The 22,925-nt window shown below is 45.8% G+C and overlaps 1 protein-coding gene across 4 annotated transcripts in view; it reads right to left on the bottom strand.

The window, feature by feature from the left end:
* The window catches only part of arfgef1 (ADP-ribosylation factor guanine nucleotide-exchange factor 1 (brefeldin A-inhibited)), a 362,892-nt gene that overhangs the window by 47,653 nt on the left and 292,314 nt on the right, over positions 1–22,925 (bottom strand). For all 4 annotated transcript variants that reach the window (XM_072467619.1, XM_072467620.1, XM_072467621.1 and 1 more), the window contains 3 exons: positions 12,039–12,199; positions 11,554–11,684; positions 6,746–6,875 (listed from right to left, as the gene is read on the bottom strand). In XM_072467619.1, the coding sequence (XP_072323720.1) occupies positions 6,746–6,875; positions 11,554–11,684; positions 12,039–12,199 (422 nt within the window). The remainder of the gene's footprint in view (positions 1–6,745; positions 6,876–11,553; positions 11,685–12,038; positions 12,200–22,925) is intronic.

Genomic DNA, 22,925 nt, shown 5'->3' with positions numbered 1-22,925 from the left:
CTGGTCTATAGTTCCCTTTTTTCTCTGTATGTCCCTTTTTAAATAGTGGAGTTACATTAGCTACCCTCCAATCTGCAGCAACTGTCCCAGAGTCTATAGAATCCTGGAAGATGACCACCAATGCATCCACTTTTCTAGAGCCATTCCCTCAAGTACTCTGAGATGTAGATTATCAGGCCCTGGGGATTTATTAGCCTTCAGCCCTATCAATTTCCCCAACACCATTTCTCTACTAATATTGATCTCCCTCAGTTCCTCCCTCTCACTAAACCCTGCATTCCCCAACATTTCTGGTATCTGATTTGTGGCCTCATTTGTGAAGACAGACCAAAGTATGTTCAGTTGTTCAGCCACTTTTGTCCCCTGTTTCTGTCAGGGTCCTACATTTGACTTCACCAATCCTTGTCTCTTCACCCACCTGCAGAAACATTTACAGTCAGTTTTTCTGTTCCCTGCAAGCTTACTCTGAAACTCTATTTTCTCTGTCTTAATCACAGAATTTACAGTGCAGAAGGAGGCCATTCGGCCCATCGAGTCTGCATCGGCCCTTGGAAAGAGCACCCTATCTATAGCCTACCTAAGCCCACCTTCACCCTATCCCCACACCTCCACCGTAACCCCATCTTAACTTTTTTTGACACAAAGGGCCTTTTTTGGACACTAAGGGCAATTTAGCATAACCAATCCACCTACCCCTGCACATCGTTGGACTGTGGGAGGAAACTGGAGCATCTGGAGGAAACCCACGCAGACACGGGAAAAACTTGCAGACTCTGCACAGACAGTGACCCAAGCCGGGAATCGAACCTGGGACCCTGGCGCTGTGAAGCAACTGTGCTAACCACTATGCTACCCTAATCAATCCCTTGGCCCATCTTTGCTGAATTCCAAACCGCTCCCAATCCCCAGGCTTGTTGTTTTTCTTGGCAAATTTGTATAATTCTTCCTTGGATTGAATACAATCTCTTATTTTTTTCAATGTTTTCATTGGGTTTTATACATGATATACTTACAAACGAACACACAGAAAACATAAACAGAGGAAGTAAAAAATTCATAACACACAGCAGAAAAGGGGGTCTTTCTTCCCTCATCTCTCTTTTTTTTTACATTACAAAAGCAAACAAAACAAACCTGAGTGGTGCCCCTGGTGCCCTTTGCATCCCTTCATCGTTTTTTTGTTTTCGTCCATTTGCCTCAGCCTCGGCCATCGGTCGTTCCTTCTTCCTGTTCTCTCTTTCGCCTTGCTGCGCTTGTTGTCGTTCCCTACACTCTCCACCAGGTTGTGTTCCCTCTTTTCTCCTTCCCTCGTCTTCCCTCCCTGACCCCTCCTACCCCCTTATTCTCTGCTACTCCTCTTTCCTGCTGGGTTTGGCAAATCCCTCTTGATCTCTGCTCCCCCTACCCCCCAGTCCTCCCTCCCTTCCATAATATCCTGGCTACTTTCCCTTGGTTCCTGGCTACTTGTTTATTTGTTTGTTGGCCGCAAACAGATTCCGGAACAGTCGGGTGAATGGCTCTCATGTTTTGAGGCAGTCATCTTCCAACTCTCGGATGGCGAATGTGATTTTTTTCCATTTGGGGAAATTCCGATAGGTCGGACAGGCCGTCTGCAACTATAGGTGTTGCTGCTGACCGCCAGCCGAGCAGGATTCTATGGCGGGTGATCATGGTAGCACAGTGGTTAGCACTGTTGCTTCACAGCTCCAGGGTCCCAGGTTCGATTCCCGGCTTGGGTGACTGTCTGTGCGGAGTCTGCACATTCTTCCCGTGTCTGCATGGGTTTCCTCCGGGTGCTCCGGTTTCTCCCACAGTCCAAAGATGTGCAGGTTAGGTGGATTGGCCATGCTAAATTAGTGTTCAAAAAAAACATTAGATGGGATTACAGGCATAGGATAGAGGTGTGGTCTTAAGTAAGGTGCTCTTTCCAAGAGCCGGTGCAGACTTTATGGGCCAAATGACCTCCTTCTGCACTGTAAATTCTATGATCAGGGAGGCAAAGGCAATGGCGTCTGCCCTCCTCCCCATGAAGAGATCAGGCTGATCTGATACCCCAAAGACCGCCACTTTCGGGCATGGCTCCACCTTCATCCCCACTACTTTGGACATTGCCTCAAAGAAGGCTGTCCAGTACCCAGCAAGTCTGGGGCAAATCCAGAACATGTGGGTGTGGTTGGCCGGGCCTCCTTGGCACTGTTCACATCTGTCCTCCACCTCCGGGAACAACCTACTCATTCGGGTTCTTGTTATGTGGGATCTATGTACCACTTTTAGTTGCGTTAGGTTGAGTCTTGCGCACGTGGAGGTGGAGTTGACCTTATGTAGTGCTCTGCTCCAGAGTCCCCACCCTATTTTGAACCCCAGCTCTTCCTTCCATTTCCTCCTCGTTGCATCCAGTACAGTGTCAGCCCTCTCCATCAGTCGTTCGTGTATATCGCTACAGTTCCCTCTGCCTAGAATGTCTTAGTCCAGTAGTTCTTTACTAGCGTCCATCACGGTGGTCGCGAGTACGTCCTCGTCTCCTTCTGTAGGAAGTTTTTAAGCTGCAGGTATTTGAGTTTGTTGCCCGTTGCTAGTTGGAATCTCTCCGTCAGTTCATCCAGTGTTGTGATCCTACCATCAGTGTATAGATCCCTGACTGTCAGTGTCCCCCTGTCCAGTCTCCACCTTTTAAAGGTGGCGTCAGTGAGTGTTGGCGTGAACCTATGGTTGTTGCAGCTGGGGGCTTTGTTGGATATTTTGGTCAGGCCAAAATGTTGCCATAGTTGGTTCCAGGTCAGGAGGGTGGATACCACCACTGGGCTGCTGTAGTGTTTTTGGGTGAGGATGGGAGTGCCGCCATGGCGAGGGCCGTGCAGGAGGCCTCCTCCGCGCGCTCTCACTCGGCTTCTGGCCCCTTTATCCATCCCATCACTCAGTGGTAGTATTGTAAGTTTGGAAGGGCTAGCCCCCGCCTGGACTTTGTTTTCTGTAGGACTTCTTTGAGATCCTAGCATTCTTTCCCTCCCAAACAAACGCCATGATTAATTTGTCTGAATTGAAAAAGGCCTCGGAGATTTGGATCGGGATGGATCAAAGTAGGAAGTCGTCACTGGGCAGCACATTCATTTTCATCGTCTGCACTCTCCCTGCGAGGGAGAGTGGGAGTGTGTTCCATCTCTGCAGGTCCTTTTTTACTTCTTCCATCAGGCTGGTCAGGTTCCATTTGTGAACCCCGTCCAGTCATGAGCAATTTGGATCCCCTGGTAGCGGAATTTGTGGCGCGCTTGTTTAAACTGCAGTCCCACCAGTGCTGCCCTCTCCCTTGCGGGTTCACCGGGAAGATCTCACTTTTGCTCATGTTGAGTTTGCAGCCTGAGAAGTCACCAAAGTCTTTCAGGAGTCAAATACCATCTCTAAGTTCCCTTGTAAGCCAGGGATTGGCCACCTTTCCCACATTACTTCTGAGCCAATGAACAATTGTAGCAGCTCCCCTATGTGCACTTGAATGTTTGCCATTGCTTATCCACTGTCATCCCTTTAAGTAACGTTCCCAATCGATCAAAGCCAATGCACATCTCTTATCAGTGTAGTTTCCTTCCTTAAGATTCTGGGCCCTAGTCTCAAAATCAATTACTTCACACTCCATCTTGAATGAAAATTCTATCATAACATCAAACAATTTTCCAATTGCCCCTTAATTAGAAAAAAATAATTAGGTACTCTAAATTTATTTTAAAAATAAAGAAACCTTGACGCGTTGCTGCAAGTGGATCTGTGGTGAAGGTTGTGAGTATTAAAATTGGTGGATGAGGTGTTCAATCAAGAGTTTTGCACTGAATGGTGTTCAGCTTTAGGGTTGTTGGCGCTGCGTTCATCCAGGCAAGTGAAAGGCTTTCCATCACATTCCTGACTTGTGCCGTGTAAATTGTGGAAGGGCTTCGGGGAATCAGGAGACAGGTTATTTGCTACAGACTAACTAGCCTCTTGCCTGCTCTTGTAGTCAGAATATTTATCCAGCTGGTCCAGTTAAGTTTCTGGTCAATGACTCCCCAGGTGTAGATGGTAGGGGATCTGGTGATGGTACTTGTCACTGATCAGCTTGAGACTGACTGTCGTTCAGGTTTTGCTGCATGTGGTGACAGACTATCATTTATCTGAGGAGCTGTGAATGGACTGAACACTGTGCAATAATCCACAAACGTCCTCACATATGTCCTTACGATACAAAGAACGCCAGTGACGTCCTGGGGTTAAGATGACAGGCTTCCCACAACCAATGTTCAGTCATGTAAACAGGTTTCTCAATTCAATGGGTTAGGTTGCCTGCATACTTTGTATTGGTCAAGGCATGGGAAGCGCATCTTGAGCAGCCCGATGGTTATCTCCACTGCCACTCTTGGGGATGCATGACTCCTGTTATATCTCTCCTCTGCCACAGTTCTTGGGTGATGCGAGTTGGGTCATTAGCCACCTCTTCAAAGGATAGCTCTAGTCCCCATGGAACCATCTATCCAATCTTGCAGGAGCTACAAAGAGCCTTGGCACCTGGGAGTGCCGCAAGATACATGGATTGTGAGCTCCCTGGGTAACATGCATTTACTTGCAAAATCTGTGTCCTGTGGTCACAAGACAATCTACACATTCATCGAGTGATGCCCATTCCTATTGATAAAAAGCTCTCCGCTGGTGTCCTAATGGCCACATGTGTGCAGTCTATAGCACCCTGGATGCAGGGAAACCCAGCCAGTGCTGCGAATCCTCATGCTCTCTCCTCCTGACTGTCCCGTTTGTCTGGTAGTTGATGAAAGTGTGGTGTATCTGAAGATGGAATCGGTCACTAGCTTGACATAACTGTGACTGGCCGATTGAGAGATGCAGCACAGATCCCCCAGTGAGCCATGAACTGAACTAGAGGCACAGAAGTTATAGACCACTGTGACCTTCAAAGCCACCAGCATGGGGCGACCCCCAGTTGACTTTTGAGACGATTTTGGGACCTATCATGTCGCAAATGCACTGTAGTTAGCACTGTTGCTTCACAGTGCCAGGGTCCCAGGTTCGATTTCTGGCTTGGGTCACTGTGCGGAGTCGGCACATTCTCCCTGTGTCTGCGTGGGTTTCCTCCTGGTGCTCTGGTTTCCTCCCATAAGTCCCGAAAGATGTGCTTGTTAGGTAAATTGGACATTCTGGATTCCACCTCAGTGTACCCGAACAGGTGCCGGAGTGGCACGACTTGGGGATTTTCACAGTAACTTCATTGCAGTTTCAATGTTAGCCTACTTGTGCCAATAAAGATTATTAAATTAATGTCGCTCTGTCCCTGGAGAGGCGGAGCTTCCGGCAGCACTGGACCTTGGAAATCTGAAGGTAGTTGATGCAGCTGCTGACTATACTCTAGCCACTGGATAATGGTATATTTGGCATTCCCTCCCGCCTTGACCTCCCTTTTGGCGCTGCACCAACTGATAGTGTCTCTCAAAGGTCTCTACCTGCGCTTTACTTGCCTCCTCTCTGTCCTGCCCCTTTCTTCCTCATCAGAGGAGGTGCCACCATCAGAGTACACTACTCCCAATGGATTAGATGCAGCAGACCACTGCATTGCAAATGATGGAATGGTATCCTCCAATCCTCAGGGAAACCTTTCAGCGAAGTCCCGAAATGCTGAAACCCCGCCTCAAATGCGAAACTGGAGGCAACTCAAGCAAAACTCTATACTTGCACAGCTATGTACTCTCACAGAGAAATGCCTGCTGCCCTGGGGGCATTTTATCCAGAAAATATAAAATGAACCATTTTCCCCGTGCGACAAGCTAAAAATAGTCCCGAAAGGCATGCTTGTTAGGTGAATTGGACATTCTGAATTCTCCCTCAGTGTACCCGAGCAGGCACCGGAATGTGGCGACTAGGGCCTTTTCCCAGTAACTTCATTGCAGTGTTACTGTAAGCCTACTTGTGATAATAAGGATTATTATTAAACAGCACAGCAGCTGCAAATCGCTGTCGATTGAACTTTCAACTATATTGGAAACCTGAACATGATCCCAAGTGCTTGTTTCTGATAGGATCCCCACCTGGAAATCAGCTGCACTGACAGTTCTGAATATCAGTTGGGTGGGAGTCACAAGATGAAGGGTAAATCAGAAGTATTTTTCAAATAGTTATGAGAACATGAAATAGCCTTACCAGAAATAGAAGAGACAATAACATTATTTAAAAAGATTTGAGCAGATATTTGGAAAGGAATATTAGCCTATAGGAATTGAGCAAACAAAATTGACAGAGCTATTTAAAAATGAGAGGATCAAATAAAAAAGGTTCCAATGGCTGAAGGGTTGATAATTAGAGGGTAATGATTTGAAATGTTTGGCAAAAAAATCAGATGTGATGAGAGGTAAAACTTTGTTATGCAACAATTGGTTAGGATTAGGAATGACTGCCCTGACAAGGTGGGGGAAATACAGATTCAATCATAATCTTAAGAAGGGAATTGGGTAAATACTTCAAGGAGGAAACATTTTTGGGATACTAGAAAAGAGTGTTGAAATGGGATTAATGGGATTGCAAACTAGCTGGAACCAACCTGAAGGGCCAAATTACCTTCTTCGATGCTGTACTATTTCATGATATAGGAATTGAGCAGGTTACTCTAATTGAAGCACGAGAATCAATACACAGTGGTATGTTGGAATGATTCGTTTTTGCACTATGAACTCCTATCCTTACAAATATAAGAAATACACTCAGAGTAATTGCATCTACTTACCTCAGTCTGCTGTTCTGGAAGTTTCATATTGTCAAAGATCCTGAAAACAATCCTAAACAGATCTTGCCACCAGTGCTTCTCAAAAGTATGACCATAAGTTTTCATTATTTCAAACATCACAGTTAATCCCCTGTGTCAGGATAAAACAAAACATGTCATAGCATGCCGACCCTGCTTATTTCTAAAAGATATCCGTATATATGTGCAGAGAGACCTTGATTAGCAACTTCTTCATTTATGGCAAGAGAGTTAGCTGTGCTTCCCATTTGCTACACCAGAGTAATGTAACAAAATCTACAAGCTAGCTATAATACAAGAGGTGCTAACTATATTCCTTATAGTCTATTCAGCTCTGATCTCTTCTCCAATTTGAGTATCTTACAAAAACTAAAAATAACTTTGCTTTTTGACCAAAATTAAATAGCCCACACAACCAAAGGAATGCAAGTAAGGTATGGCTGATTATTTATAAAAATATCAGGTCAGTACCCTACGTTTTAATACTGACCGAATCTCAACCAAACTAGGATATCATTATAGGGTAAAAATATTTAACCTACATTGAATATTCTCAATTGGCTATCTTATTCTTAAAACTCATCTAAAATGAACATGAAGCTACATATTCACTGGGAGATTTAGCATATCATAGATCTTGTGTTATGAAGCAGCACAGGGCATAAAAATGTTATAAAACCAATATAAAGATGTGTGTTTAAAAGCCACTTTACAGTGGTATCAGGTGTACTCCAAAGTTATATTCTGCACAGGTGACAGCAACCTAAATGAAAACACACCGCATTCATTAACTCTGGAAGCACAGTTTTTGTTTAAGACAGGACTGTGTGGACACACCTAAAGCAAATCTGATAGATTGCACAATTAAGGCCAACACTCAGGAACTAACATTGCGTACACGCATCGGCACAACTATGAAAATAGCCTCATTTCATTAATGTCGCTTTCATATTAGGTTTGTGCAATTCTAATTTTACTTTACATAGTGACCGATTAACCCAACAGCACAAGAAGAATTCTGAGATAATAAAATGTTCTGTAACATAGAGAAAACACCAATCCTTTAACATTTCGGTATAATTCAAACCATCCTTTAGGTATTACTAAAATTTATTTACGGGATGTGGACATCGCTGGTGAGGCCAGCATTTATTGGCCATCCCTAGTCGCCCTTCATAAAGTGGTGGTGAGTTGCCTTCTTGAACCGCTGCAGTCCCTGAGGTGTAGGTACATCCACAGTGCTGTTAGGGAGGGAGTTCCAGGATTTTGACCCAGCGACAGTGAAGGAATGGCATAGGGACACAGGTTCGATTCCCAGCTTGGGTCACTGTCTGTGTGCAGTCTGCACGTTCTCCCAGTGTCTGCGTGGGTTTCCTCCGGGTACTCCGGTTACCTCCCACAAGACCTGCTTGTTAGGTGAATTGGACATTATAAATTCTCCCTTGGTGTACCCACACAGGCACCGGAGTGTGGCGACTAGGGGTTTTTCATTGTAACTTAATTGCAGTGTTAATGTAAGTCGACTTGTGACAATAAGAAAGATTATATATTATATATATTTCCAAGGCAAGGTAGTGAGTGACTTGGAGGGGAACCTCCAGGTGGTGGAGTTCCCAGTAATCTGCTGTTGTCCTTCTAGGTGGTAGTGGTTGTGGGTTAGGAAGGTGCTGTCTAAGGATCCTTGGCAAGCTCCAGCAGTGCATCTTGCATATGGTACACATGGTTTCCACTGTTCTTCAAGTGTTGGAGGGATTGAATGTTTGTGGAAGGGGTAGCAATCAAGTGGGCTGCTTCATCCTGGATGGTGCTGATCTTCTTGAGTGTTGTTGGAGCTGCACTCATCCAGGCAAGTGGAGAATATTCCATTACATTCCTGACTTGTGCCTTGTAGATGGTGGACAGGCATTGGAGGGTCAGGAGAGTAATTTGCCGTAGGAGTCCTAGCCTTTGACCTGCTCTGGTAGCCACAGTATTAATATGGCTTGTCCAGTTCAGTTTCTGATCAATGATAACCCCCAGGATGTTGATTGTGGGGGATTCAGCGAAGGTAATGCCATTAAATGTCAAGGGGCAATAATGATTAGATCCTCTCTTGTAGGAGATGCTCATTGCCTGGCACTTGTGTGATGCCAATGTACCTTGCCATTTGTCAGCCCAAGCCTGGATATTGTCCAGGTCTTGCTGCATTTGGACATGGACTGCTTCATTATCTGAGGAATCGCGAATGGTGCTGAACATTGTGTAGTCCTCCGCAAACATACCCATTCTGACCTTATGATGGAAGGGAGACCATTGATGAAGCAGCTGAAGATGGTTGAGCCTAGGACACTACCCTGAGGAACTCCTGCAGTGATGTCCTGGAGCTGAGATGATTTACCTCCAACGACCACAACCATCTTCCCTTATGCCAGGTATGTCTCCAACCAGCGGAGAGTTTTCCCCTGATTGCCATTGACTCCAGTTTAGCTCGCGCTCCTTGATGCCATACTTGATCAAATGCTGCCTTGATGTCAAGGGCAATCACTCTCACCTCACCTCTGGCATTCAGCTCTTTTACTCATGTTTGAATCAAGGCTGTAATGAGTTCAGGAGCTGAGTGACCCTGGCAGAACCCAAACTGAGCGTCCATGAGCAGATTATTGCTGAGTAAGTGCCGCTTGGTAGCACTGTTGATGACACCTTCCATCACTTTACTGATTATGGAGAGTAGACTGATAGGACGGTAATTGGCTGGGTTGCATTTGTCCTGTTTCTTGTGTATAGGACATCTAGGCAATTTTCCACATTGCTGGGTAGATGCCAGTGCTGTAGCTGTACTGGAACAGCTTGGCTAAGGGTTGTGGCAAGTTCTGGAGCACAAGTCTTCAGTACTATTGCCGGAATATTGTCAGGGCCCATAGCCTTTTCAGTATCCAGTGCCTTCAGCCGTTTCTTGACATCACATGGAGTGCATTGGCTGGAAATTGACATCTGTGATGCCGGGGACCTCCAGAGGAGACCGAGATGGATCATTGGCTTGGCACTTCTGGCTGAAGACTCTTGCGAATGCTTCAGCCTTGTCTTTTACACAGATGTGTTGGATTCCTCCATCATTGAGGATGAGGATATTTGTGAAGACTCCTCCTCTAGCGAGTTGTTCAATTGTCCACCACCATTTATGATTGGATGTAGCAGGACTACAGAGCTGAGATCTGATGCGTTCGTTGTGGAATTGTTTAGCTCGGTCTATTACTTGCTCTTATGCTGTTTGGCAAACAGGTAGCCCTGTGCTGTAGCTTCACCAGTTCAACACCTCATTTTTCAGTATGCCTGATGTTGCTCCTGGCATGCTATCCGGTTCTCTTCATTGAACCAGGGTTGATCCCCTGACTTGGTGGTAATGGCAGAGTCGGGTATATGCCAGGCCATGAGGTTGCAGATTGTGGTGGAGTACAATTCTGCTGCTATGGAGTTGCTAGATGTTTTTTTTTTTAAATTTAAAGTACCCAATTCATTTATTTCCAATTAAGGGGCAATTTAGCGTGGCCAATCCACTTCACCTGCACATCTTTGGGTTGGGTTGTGGGGTGAGACCCACGCAGACATGAGGAAAATGTGCAAACGCCACACAGAGTGACCCAGGGCCATGATCGAACCTGAGTCCTCGGTGCCATGAGGCAGAACCCTAACCACTGCACCACCATGCCGCCCTAGAGTTGCTTGATCTGTTCGAAGTCTATCCCATTTAACACTGTGGTAGTACCAAACAAGATGGAAGGTATCCTCAATGAGAAGACAGGACTGTGTCTCCACAAGGACTGTGGTCACTTCTACCAATACGGTCATGAACAGATGCATCTCCGGAAGACAGGTCGGTGAGGATGAGGGTCAAGTATGTTTTTCCCTCTTGTTCCCTCACCACCTGCTGCAGTCCCAGTCTAGCAGCTATGTCCTCGAGTCCCAGCCTTCTCGGACTGTGGAAGTACTACCATGCCACTCTTCGTGATTGACATTGAAGACCCCACCCAGAGTATATTCTGCACCCTTGCCACCCTCAGTGCTTCCTCCAAGTGGTGTTCAACGTGGAGGAGTACTGATTCATCAGTTGATGGAGGCCGGTATGTGGTAATCAGAAGGAGGTTTCCACGTCCATGTTTAAGCTGAAGCCATGAGACTTCATGGATTCCCGAGTCAACGTTGAGGACTCCCAGGGCAATTCCGTCCCGACTGTATACCACTGTGCCGCCCGCCCCCTCTGCTAGGGCTGTCTTGCCGGTGAGACAGGACATACCCAGGGATGGTGATAGTAGTGTCTGGGACATTGTCTGTAAGGTATGATTCTGTGAGTATGACTATGTCAGGCTGTTGCTTCGCTAGTCTGTGAGACAGCTCTCCCAATCTCCCAAAACAACCCCCCAGATATTAGTAAGGAGGACTTTGCAGGGTTGACAGGGCTAGACATGCCGTTGTCGGTGCCTGAGCTGATCCCGGGTGGTCCATCTGGTTTCATCCCTTTTTCAAGGTATCAAGGCTTATGCTCCGCCTTCATTTTTTCCTTTAGAATCAAATAATTTTCTATACTGATCAATAGCTTAGGTAATTTTAAGTTGAGTGCAGTCAAAATTGATGAAAAAATGCTAACAAGCTACATACAAAAAACAAAGGAGAATAAAACACCCAAGTAGCTACCGTATATGGAACATTGGAATGAAAATATATGCTGTCTATTGACTTTCAACATTTCATCAAACATGCCCAACCTAGTACTGTTGGAAATACTGCTTTATTACTCAGAGAAGAAATATTCTTACCGAGTTCTTACATCTAATTTGCATCTGTTAATTATGCATGACAACTCGAACAGAATCGGAAACCATCCTCTCACCCATACTCGGTCTTCAGCAGCTACATTCATATCATCACTGGTGTATTCTTTGAATGCCTGTAATGTACATTGAATTTCACAATAATTTAAGCTGCTTATGACAGCATCTATATTTAATTGCATTATAGAAACTTTTCACCCCAAACAAAATAAAAATGGTAACAAGATCATCATTTCACTGATATCTTTTTTCATTTCCAGTTCCCTGTTCAAATTAGTCCTCACATCCACACCATCTTCCTCAGTTAAGACCTACTAAAACTTCAAGCCATAACCAGCCCCTACTCTGACGCAATGGCAACCATGTTGACACAAGTGGGCACATCAAACTGCAGTTCTGACTAGATTTTTGGTTCACATTACCATCATCAGTATTTCAATATTATAAATTTGTAGTGACCAATGTTTCACCTGTGGTCTCTCTGAGACATATTTTGCACAATGACGAATGAGGCGGATTGCTTCCATACTTGTATCAGGAAAGGCGGCATTGCAGGCAAATTCCGACAAACATTTCACTGCATCTTGAAAGGAATCTATTGTTGCAGGAAAATACTTTGCAAATACGTTCACTGTGAAAATAATTTCAAAGATGAAACTTGAGTTCAATATTGTAAAACATACATTGTACTAAAACTCATGATTAAGTTACTTGCAAATTGACAACGGAAGCCTTTGATAGAAACCCCATATTAAGATCTGAACAGTCACTGAATTGAAATGGGATGATTGTGAATTCAATGAAATTTCACTCAGACAAAAACAAGGGGAGATATTGTGAGGATCAGAAGTGACATTTTGATAGGATAGGGGCTATTCTGCTGTAATCAGGAGTTGCTGGAGTGATACAAGGAAATACAATTTGGATGAAAGATCTGTCACAAAGATGCTATATGTGGTATCTCATCAGTTGGTTTCACATATTACATTTATTAAAAAGGGATCTTTTGTCGAAAAACAAAGATGCTGACTTAAAATGGCAACCAATTTCAGCTGTGTAGCTATATTCTATTTCATAAAGATGTACTATAGAATTCCTACAGTACTGAAGGAGGCCATTTGGCCCATCGGGTCTGTACCGACCCTCTTGAATGATCACTGTACCTCATCCCACTCCCCTGCCCTATCCCGGTAACCCCACCTCACCAACACATCTTTGGACACCAAAGGGCAATGTGGCATGGCCAATCTATATAATAATCACTTATTGTCACAAGCAGGCTTCAATGAAGTTACTGTGAAAAGCCCCTAGTCGCCACATTCCAGCACCTGTTCGGGGAGGCCGGTACAGGAATTGAACCTGCGCTGCTGGTATTGTTCTGCATTGCAAGCCAGCTATTTAGCCCACTGTGCTAAACCAGCCCCTACATAGTCCAACGATGTGTAGGTTGTGGGAGGAAAGCAGAGAACCCGGAGGAAACCCACACAGACACGGGAGAACATGCAAACTTCACACAGTCACCCAAGGCTGGAATTGAACCCAGGTCCCTGGCGCTGCGAGGCACTATACCACCATGCCGCCGTCCCATAGGGTCTATAGAGACTGCAGCAGATGATGACCTCAATGGAGGTGAGAAAAACATCCCTCCTATCTCATTGAATTGAAGAATCACTCAGGATTTAATTGTTGGAACATTAAAAATGAATCACCTTGGCCATTACAATAGTTAAGAGGATGTGTGTCAGATAAGAGTTGATCAACACTCTTTTTGAATATACAGATGACATGGTGAGACATGTAATACAACCTTGTAAATGAATAATTGAATTTGGCATTGGGCAGAGATATTCTAGCTGAAGTGACTTGCTGTCTCTCACCCCATCTCTCTCTTTATAATAGGAATGGGCACGATTTAACACAAAAAAGTCCCATTTTGGGTGCATTTAGCTGGGTGTTTCTTGATGCTCGGCGAGGAATGGCCCGCCGAGGCTACACTTGCATGCATTTCCTGCACTGATGAACTCAGCTCAGCTCGTCAGTCCAGCAAGAGATTGAGATGCCATTTTCAAATGCTACCCTGATCTTTAGACCCCTGCAGCGGCTTCTGGACACCCCCAACACACCAACTTACTGACTTGGGGTCCTCAGGCCCCCCCCCCCCCCCCCCCACCCCCCCAGCCCTCACCCTGTCTCATAAGCGCAGGGTGCCCACGGGCCCGACCAGCGGCACAAGCAACTTGGCACCTTGGCACTGCCACCACCACATGGGCACCCTGGCACCATCAGGTGGCAGTGCCAAGGCCCCCGGTTGGCAGCGGGGGTGCCTTGGTACTACCCTGCTCACAGCCTGGCCACCCAGGGACCTCCGATTGGCTGGGTAAACCAGTGCTAAACAATGCCTCGGTGAGATCTACCCGGTGCGGGAATTTGATCCTGGGCCCTGGGAGACTCCAGCGTAGACATATATGAGTGAAGCCAACTGCTCACTTAAATATGCAAATCTGGATCCCACCTAGTGAAGGCTAGATCCAGATTGTGATATCTCGCAAGGTCCATCACGTGAGGCGTCCCAAGCATTGTAAATCTCATAAAGCCTCACATGAGATTAACGGACTCGGTGTGTCACGATGAAGCCCTATGATCCTGCCCTATATCTAAGGTTTGAAAACTATTCAGCAGAGTTAAAAGTGTGCCTATATTCCAGACAAAGACTCTCAACTAAAAGCCACTGGATTTCTACAAGATTTTTCAGGAGAAAAGGAACATTCCAGCCACAACTGTGAAAAGTTGAGAACCAGCTCAGTAAACTTTTATTGACTTTTTTTGAAATTTGAAGTATTAACTTTGCCAAGGTTAACAATCGATACTCTGTAAAGATATATTTCTTGCTGCATGCTTTGGGTTTGAGTGTGTGTTTACATGCAGTAGGAGGGGAAAAATAATCCCAAACATAAAAAAAGCTCTACAGGTATCTTTTACAGTGCTACAAAGTCCACTTTTGAAGCTAGTGTTTTTTAGAACAGAGTGAGATAATTTGGAACAATTTAAAGGCCCCATCTACTGAAGAGTGAGGCTAGAAATTTGGAGAAAGGACTTCCTGAGGTGGCCATGGAGTGAGTAGTCGCACTTTGGCAAAGATTTTGATGAATAGTGGTGCAGGAGTACATGGAGAAGGTGTTACCCCTCTGCTGTCACTGGTGGATGGATCCACAAACTAGGAGTGGGGCGAGAAGAAAAGAGCTGCTGGAACAAGAGAGTTTTTGTGGTGCGCCACAGGATAAGTTGGCGGCAGGCAACGCCCACCCAGTGGTCATAGAATCATAGAATTTACAGAGCAGGAGGCCATTCGGCCCATCGAGTCTGCACTAAGCCCACACCTCCACCCTATCCACATAACCCAGTAACCTCACCTAACCTTTTTTGGACACTAAGGCCAATTTAACCATGGCCAATCCACGTACCCTACACAATCTTTGGATTGTAGGAGGAAACCGGAGCACGTGCAGACTCTACACAGACAGTGACCCAAGCCTGGAATCGAACCTGGGACCCTGGAGCTGTGAAGCAACTAGTCGAGATTTTGAACGTTAAGTTCAGCCAGCAGTGGAAGGAGGCCCTGGAGACCTGGCCAAAGTGGTGGAGCCAATCAAAGCAGGGATCAAGAGAGTGGAGCTGAGGCTGGAGTCCCAGGGCCGGGCTATCCAGAACGTGGGGGAGGCGGTGGGGGAGCACAAGGTGCTGTTGGCCTCGCTGGTGGCGGAGGTCGGTGTTCTGCGGGAGACCCAGGAGAGACTGAAGGAGAAGGTGGAGGATCTGGAGATCCTCTCCAGAAGGTAAAATTTGAAGATCGTGGGGATGCCCGAAGGCATCAGAGGTGTGAGGCCGGTGTGTACCGTGGCCAAAATGTTGCAGCAGTTGATGGGGAAGGGTGCCTTTAACTGGCCCCTGGAGGTCAACCAAGCGCGCAGGATGTTGATGAGGAGGCCACAAGCAGGCGAGCCGCCAAGGGTGATGCAGTTGCATCGCTTTCTGGATAAGGAGAAGATGCTTCGGTGGGCGAAGCAGAGGAGGAAGTGTACCTGGGAAGGAAATGAGCTTTGGTTGCACCAGGACTTGGGTTTAGAACTGGAGAGGGGAGGGCCGGGTTTAATCGCATCAAGGCAGCCCTCTTTAAGAAGGTGGTGATGTTTGGGGTGTTGTACCTGGCCTGCCTCCTGGTGACTTTCCAGAAGCACGAGTATGATTTTGGCATGCCAGAAGATGCAATGGAGTTCATGAGGTACAATGGACTGGCAGGAGAAGGAGGACATTAAACTTTGGAGAAGTTTGTGCGAGCGTTTGTTTGTTCTCTGAAAACCTTTCCCCTTGAAGTGTTTCTTCTGTTTCGATGGCGAGGTTTTTGGAGGGCAGGTCAATCATGAGGGAACATCAAGGGCGAATGCATCTTTTGCTGCTTTTTAGGAGAGTGGACGGGGGGGGGGGAGGGAAGAGAGAGAAGAGAAATAATTGGGTGGGTAGGGAGGGTGGAGGCCTTCAGCAGGAGCCACCATGCTAGCTGGGCGGTGGGCTAGTTAATGGGAGTGCAGCGGGGGGTTGTCGAGAGGTAGGCGCAGGGGAGGGGGATGGGGTTGATGTTTTGTTTGGGGGGGGGGAGGGGGGCAAGAGTTTTGCTGACAAGGGTGTGGTTGATGTGGCGCAGGTGGAAAAGGATCGATGGCGGTGGACATTGGAGGATGGCTCTGGAGGATTGCGTGACATGGGCCGGGGGCTGGTCCAAAAAAGGATATGGTTGATCGGCAGGTGAGGGGGGGGGGGGTGGGGGGGGGGGCGTGGTGACCCTGACCAGATTGGTCACATAGGATGTTAGGGGGCTGAAGGGCAGGTCAAATGGTCATGTGTGTTCATGCACCCGAGGAGTCTGCAGGCAGACATGGCCTTTTTGCAGGAGATGCACTTAAAGATAGGGGACGAGACAAGTTTTATACCATGCTGTCGAATGAAATTTCAGCAAGCCATGAGATGACTCAACAAACTATCTTCGACACCTATGAGTTAGCGTCCGAAGCTTACTGGTAGAAATTCCCGAATCTCTGAAAACAGCCCCAAACAAACTTACATCGAGTTGAGGGACAACTTGCTTTCCTCCGCTAGATATGGGCACTTAAAATAGAGACAATCTATGAAAGCCTCAGAGATTATTCTCGAATTCAAAAACTCACTCCCTTTTTTCATAATCATAGGATTTCCAAATGTAAACATGCAGTTACAGCAGCAGATGTTGATGTGTTAATGTTATGGAGCGTTATTATTATGCACCTTCTTATTTAAATCCATTGCTGATGTCAGTAAGTGTTGTGATGTCGTTAGTTGTTGTTGTTACTTGTGTGTATTCTTTTTTAACTGCTGTTAGTTCTGATCTATTCAATTACTGTTATTTTGATGTTTAACTAGTTGTTCCTGTTTTTGAGTCCAGAATGTATTTTAAACTTCATTATTTTCATATATTAAAGATTATTAACTTTTAACGCATTTTCAACTACCTTTTTGTGGTCAAGTAGCCACAACTTATTGCCGTTGAGGATAAAATGAGAGTTTCAGCACGTTCAACACAAAGTTTTGCTACGGAAGACAAGTTAGCAACACCATTGCTATGTTTGGGTCTATCAGTGAGTTTGTGGAAGAGAACAAAAACTGGACATGAACTGGAAATGTGGACACACTTTTGATTGACAAAGGGGATCGCAGATGAGATGAGAAAGTACTCAATTCTCCTGAGTGAGTGTGGGGCGAAGACTTACAAGCTAGTGAGAAATCTAGCTACACCAAGGAAACCATTTGTAGGTGTAGTTACACTCATTCAGAATCACCACAATCCTAACCCCTCAGGAACTGTACAGTTCAAATTCCATCGTAATTTTCGAAGACGGGAAAGTCTCTGGCTAACTTTGTTGCTGAATTGTACCAGCTCTCTGAACATGGCGAGTTTGGAGCAGTTTTGGAAGACATGCTTCAGGACAGACTAGATTGTGGCATTAACGAGGACAGCATTTAGTGCCATTGCTGGGAGAGGCCACATTTACTTTTAAGAAGGTTCTAGAAATTTCTCTGGGCATGGAAAATGGCTGCCAATAATGCAAAAGATATTCAGAAGTCTAATGGCAGCAAGCAGATGGGTACACTGCAGCAAGGAAAGAAAGAAGCTGCAAGTAAAAAGGTGCAGACAATAGGGTGTTTTAGGTGTGGAAAGTCACACGATGCGCCTCATTATAAGTTTATGGACGCTGCTTGTCACCAGTGCAACAAGGGGCATTAAGCGAAGCAGTGCCGGAGTGCTAAAAGTCAAAGGCTGAGTAGAGAACTTCAAATGCAAGGACGCCTCAGTCAACGGCACATCGCTTGGAAAGCTCAGACCAGACAGAGGAGCATTATTATTACATGTTAAATATGAGCGAGGGGCGCGCAGACCCTATTTATGCTATTGTGGAGGTCGATGGACAGAAAATCAAAATGGAGGTGGACACAGGAGCCTCTGCATTAGTAATCAGTGAGGAGACCTTCAGGAAGATTTTGGGCTCTCAGCAGGCACCAACCCTTGCTCAGGCAGGAGACCTTCAGATGTACACTGGTGAGACTATACCACTGCCTGGAGCAAGAGTAGTGAAAGGACATAGGCTCAGTCTACGAGGACGTGACTGGCTCAGGAAAATTCAGTTGACCTCAGTGACATAGGGTGTCATTCAGAAACATCCTGAGGTTTTCCAAGATGAACTAGTTATACTGCGTGGCACTACAGTTAAATTGTTCATAGATCCTCAGGCTACTCCTCACTTTTTCAAACTAAGGACTGTGCTCTTAAAAGTGATGGTACTTGTTAATACATGTGCAAATTACAAACTTACCATTAATCAGGTTTCCAAGCTGGATGCTTACCCATGCTGAAGGTAGGAGATCGGTTTTCAACCCTTGCAAGAGGCAAGATCTTTTCAAAACTGGACATGAGCCAGGTATTTCAACAAATCTTGCTGGAGCAAGATATGAAGCAGTACGTGACCATCAACATGCATAAAGAGTTGCTCAAGTATAATCATTTGGTTTTTGGCCTATCCTCCAGTATGGTGATTTTCCAAAGGACAGTGGACAACCTATTCAAAGGCATTCCTCATGTTGCATGTTAATGAGATTAATTTTAATTTTGGGTAAGACTGAGGAGGAGCACCTCAGCAAACAGGATCGAATTTTGAAAATGTTTTCAGAGGTGGAGTTCATCTGAAGTGGAGCAATTGCATTTTTCAGGTACTGAGCGTGGAATATCTATGGCACAGAAACTCTGCACAAGGTTCATCTCCTATGGGAAGGAAAGTTAAAGTGATTAAGGAAGCTCCAGAGCCCAGAAATGTGGCTGAGCTCAGGTCATTTGTAGGTTTGATAAACTATTATGGAAAATTTTTGCCAGATCCGTCTACAGTGTTAAGACCATAAGACATAGGAGCGGAAGTAAGGCCATTCGGCCCATCGAGTCCACTCCATCATTCAATCATGGCTGATTTCAACTCCATTTACCCGCTCTCTCTCCATAGCCCTTAATTCCTCGAGAAATCAAGAATTTATCAACTTCTGTCTTAAAGACACTCAACGTCCCGGCCTCCACCGCCCTCTGTGGCAATCAATTCCACAGACCCACCACTCTCTGGCTGAAGAAATTTCTCCTCATCTCTGTTCTAAAGTGACTCCCTTTTATTCTAAGGCTGTGCCCCCGGGTCCTAGTCTCCCCTGCTAATGGAAACAACTTCCCTACATCCACCCTATCTAAGCCATTCATTATCTTGTAAGTTTCTATTAGATCTCCCCTCAACCTCCTAAACTCCAATGAATATAATCCCAGGATCCTCAGACGTTCATCGTATGTTAGGCCTACCATTCCTGGGATCATCCGTGTGAATCTCCGCTGGACCCGCTCCAGTGCCAGTATGTCCTTCCTGAGGTGTGGGGCCCAAAATTGCTCACAGTATTCTAAATGGGGCCTAACTAATGCTTTATAAAGCTTCAGAAGTACATCCCTGCTTTTATATTCCAAGTCTCTTGAGATGAATGACAACATTGCATTTGCTTTCTTAATTACGGACTCAACCTGCAAGTTTACCTTTAGAGAATCCTGGACTAGGACTCCCAAGCCCCTTTGCACTTCAGCATTATGAATTTTGTCACCGTTTAGAAAATAGTCCACGCCTCTATCCTTTTTTCCAAAGTGCAAGACCTCGCACTTGCCCACGTTGAATTTCATCAGCCATTTCTTGGACCACTCTCCTAAACTGTCTAAATCTTTCTGCAGCCTCCCCACCTCCTCCATACTACCTGCCCCTCCACCTATCTTTGTATCATCGGCAAACTTAGCCAGAATGCCCTCAGTCCCGTCATCTAGATCGTTAATATATAAAGAGAACAGCTGTGGCCCCAACACTGAACCCTGCGGGACACCACTCGTCACCGGTTGCCATTCCGAAAAAGAACCTTTTATCCCAACTCTCTGCCTTCTGCCTGACAGCCAATCGTCAATCCATGTTAGTACCTTGCCTCGAATACCATGGGCCCTTATTTTACTCAGCAGTCTCCCGTGAGGCACCTTATCAAAGGCCTTTTGGAAGTCAAGATAGATAACATCCATTGGCTCTCCTTGGTCTAACCTATTTGTTATCTCTTCAAAGAACTCTAACAGGTTTGTCAGGCACGACCTCCCCTTACTAAATCCATGCTGACTTGTCCTAATCCGACCCTGCACTTCCAAGAATTTAGAAATCTCATCCTTAACAATGGATTCTAGAATCTTGCCAACAACCGAGGTTAGGCTAATTGGCCTATAATTTTCCATCTTTTTCCTTGTTCCCTTCTTGAACAGGGGGGTTACAACAGCGATTTTCCAATCCTCTGGGACTTTCCCTGACCCCAGTGATTTTTGAAAGATCATAACTAACGCCTGCACTATTTCTTCAGCTATCTCCTTTAGAACTCTAGGATGTAGCCCATCTGGGCCCGGAGATTTATCAATTTCTAGACCTCTTAGTTTCTCTAGCACTTTCTCCTTTGGGATGGCTACCATATTCAACTCTGCCCCCTGACTCTCCGGAATTGTTGGGATATTACTCATGTCTTCTACTGTGAAGACTGACGCAAAGTACTTATTTAGTTCCTCAGCTATTTCCTTGTCTCCCATGACAAAATTACCAGCGTCATTTTGGAACGGCCCAATGTCAACTTTTGCCTCCCATTTGTTTTTAATGTATTTAACAAAACTTTTACTATCATTCCTAATGTTACTGGCTAGCCTACCTTCAAATTTGATCCTCTCTTTCCTTATCTCTCTCTTTGTTATCCTCTGTTTGTTTTTGTAGCCTTCCCAATCTTCTGACTTCCCACTACTCTTTGCCACATTATAGGCTTTCTCTTTTGCTATGATGCATTCCCTAACTTCCTTTGTCAGCGATGGCTGCCTAATCCCCCCTCTGATAACCTTTCTTTTCTTTGGGATGAACCTCTGTACCGTGTCCTCAATTACTCCCAGAAACTCCTGCCATTGCTGTTCTACTGTCTTTCCCACTAGGCTCTGCTCCCAGTCGATTTTCGTCAGTTCATCCCTCATGCCCCTGTAGTTACCTTTATTTAACTGTAACACCTTTACATCTGATTCTACCTTCTTTCTTTCAAATTGGAGATTGAATTCAACCATATTATGATCACTGCCTCCTAAGTGCTCCCTTACTTTAAGATCTTTAATCAAGTCTGGCTCATTACATAACACTAAGTCCAGAATGGCCTGTTCCCTCGTGGGCTCCATCACAAGCTGTTCCAAAAAGCCCTCCTGTAAACATTCAATGAATTCCCTTTCCTTGGGTCCACTGGCAGCATTATTTACCCAGTCTACCTGCATATTAAAGTCCCCCATGATCACTGTGACCTTGCCTTTCTGACATGCACTTTCTATTTCGTGGTGCATTTTGTGCCCCTGGTCCTGACCACTGTTAGGAGGCCTGTACATAACTCCCATTATGGTTTTTTTGCCTTTATGGTTCCTCAACTCTACCCACACAGACTCCACATCATCTGACCCTATGTTGTTTAGTGCTATTGATTTAATTTCATTCCTAATTAACAAGGCAACCCCGCCCCCTCTGCCCACCTCTCTGTCTTTTCGATAGGTTGTGAATCCCTGGATGTTTAAATGCCAGTACTGAACGCCCTGCAACCATGTCTCTGTGATGCCTACCACATCATACCTGCCAGTCACAATCTGGGCCACAAGCTCATCTACCTTGTTCCGTACACTGCGCGCATTTAAATATAGCACCCTTAATTCTCTATTGACCGTCCCTTTTTGTTTTCTTAGTGTGGTGGACCTTGGTTTACTGAGCCTTTCCATACACTGTGTCATATTTTGTGGGATGGGGACAATCGTAACCACTCTTGAGTTTTGTCTGTTCGTGTTTTTTTTGTATCCCTAAGCAGCTACGCTCCCCGCTGATTACTTCACCTCTTGGTTTCCTGACTTTCCCTTCCCCCCCGATCTTTAGTTTAAAGTCCTATTGACCACCCTATTTACTCTTTTCGCCAGAACACTGGTCCCAGCTCGGTTCAGGTGGAGACCATCCCAACGGTATAGGTCCCCCCTGTCCCAAAACTGATGCCAGTGTCCCATGAAAAGGAACCCCTCATTCCCACACCACTCTTTCAGCCACGTGTTAACTTCGCTTATTCTTGCCTCCCTATGCCAATTTGCACGTGGCTCGGGCAGTAATCCGGAGATTATGACCCTTGAGGACCAGTTTTTTTAATTTGAATCCTAGCTCTTTATAATCTCTAAACAGGTCCTCTTTCCTAGACTTGCCTATGTTGTTGGTACCGACATGGACCACAACAACTGGATCCTCCCCCTCCCTCTCCAGTATCCTTTCAAGCCGGTCAGAGATGTCCCGCACCCTAGCACCGGGCAGGCAACATTCCATGCGGGACTCTTTATCCTGCTCACAAAGGATACTATCTATTCCCCTGATAATAGAATCCCCTACAACTACAACTTGCCTATTTACTCCCTCCCCTTGAATGGCCTGCTGAACCATGGTGCCTTGGTCAGCTGACTCATCCTTCCTGCAACCCTGTTCGCCATCCACACAGGGAGCAAGTGCCTCATACCTGTTGGACAGAGTCAAGGGCTGAGGCTCCTGAGTTCCTGACTGCTGGTTCCCTTTACCTGCCTGACTTGCAGTCACACCTTCTGTCCCTGGCCACTGGCAGGATTTAAACTACTTACTCTGACAGGTGTGACTGCCTCCTGAAACACAGTGTCCAGGTAAGTCTCCCCCTCCCGG

This window comes from Scyliorhinus torazame, chromosome 11, assembly GCF_047496885.1.
Source record: "Scyliorhinus torazame isolate Kashiwa2021f chromosome 11, sScyTor2.1, whole genome shotgun sequence".
NCBI classification, from domain to species: Eukaryota; Metazoa; Chordata; class Chondrichthyes; order Carcharhiniformes; family Scyliorhinidae; genus Scyliorhinus; species Scyliorhinus torazame.
The sequence above is the reverse complement of the archived record's forward strand: the minus strand, read 5'-3'. Positions and strand labels throughout refer to the sequence as shown.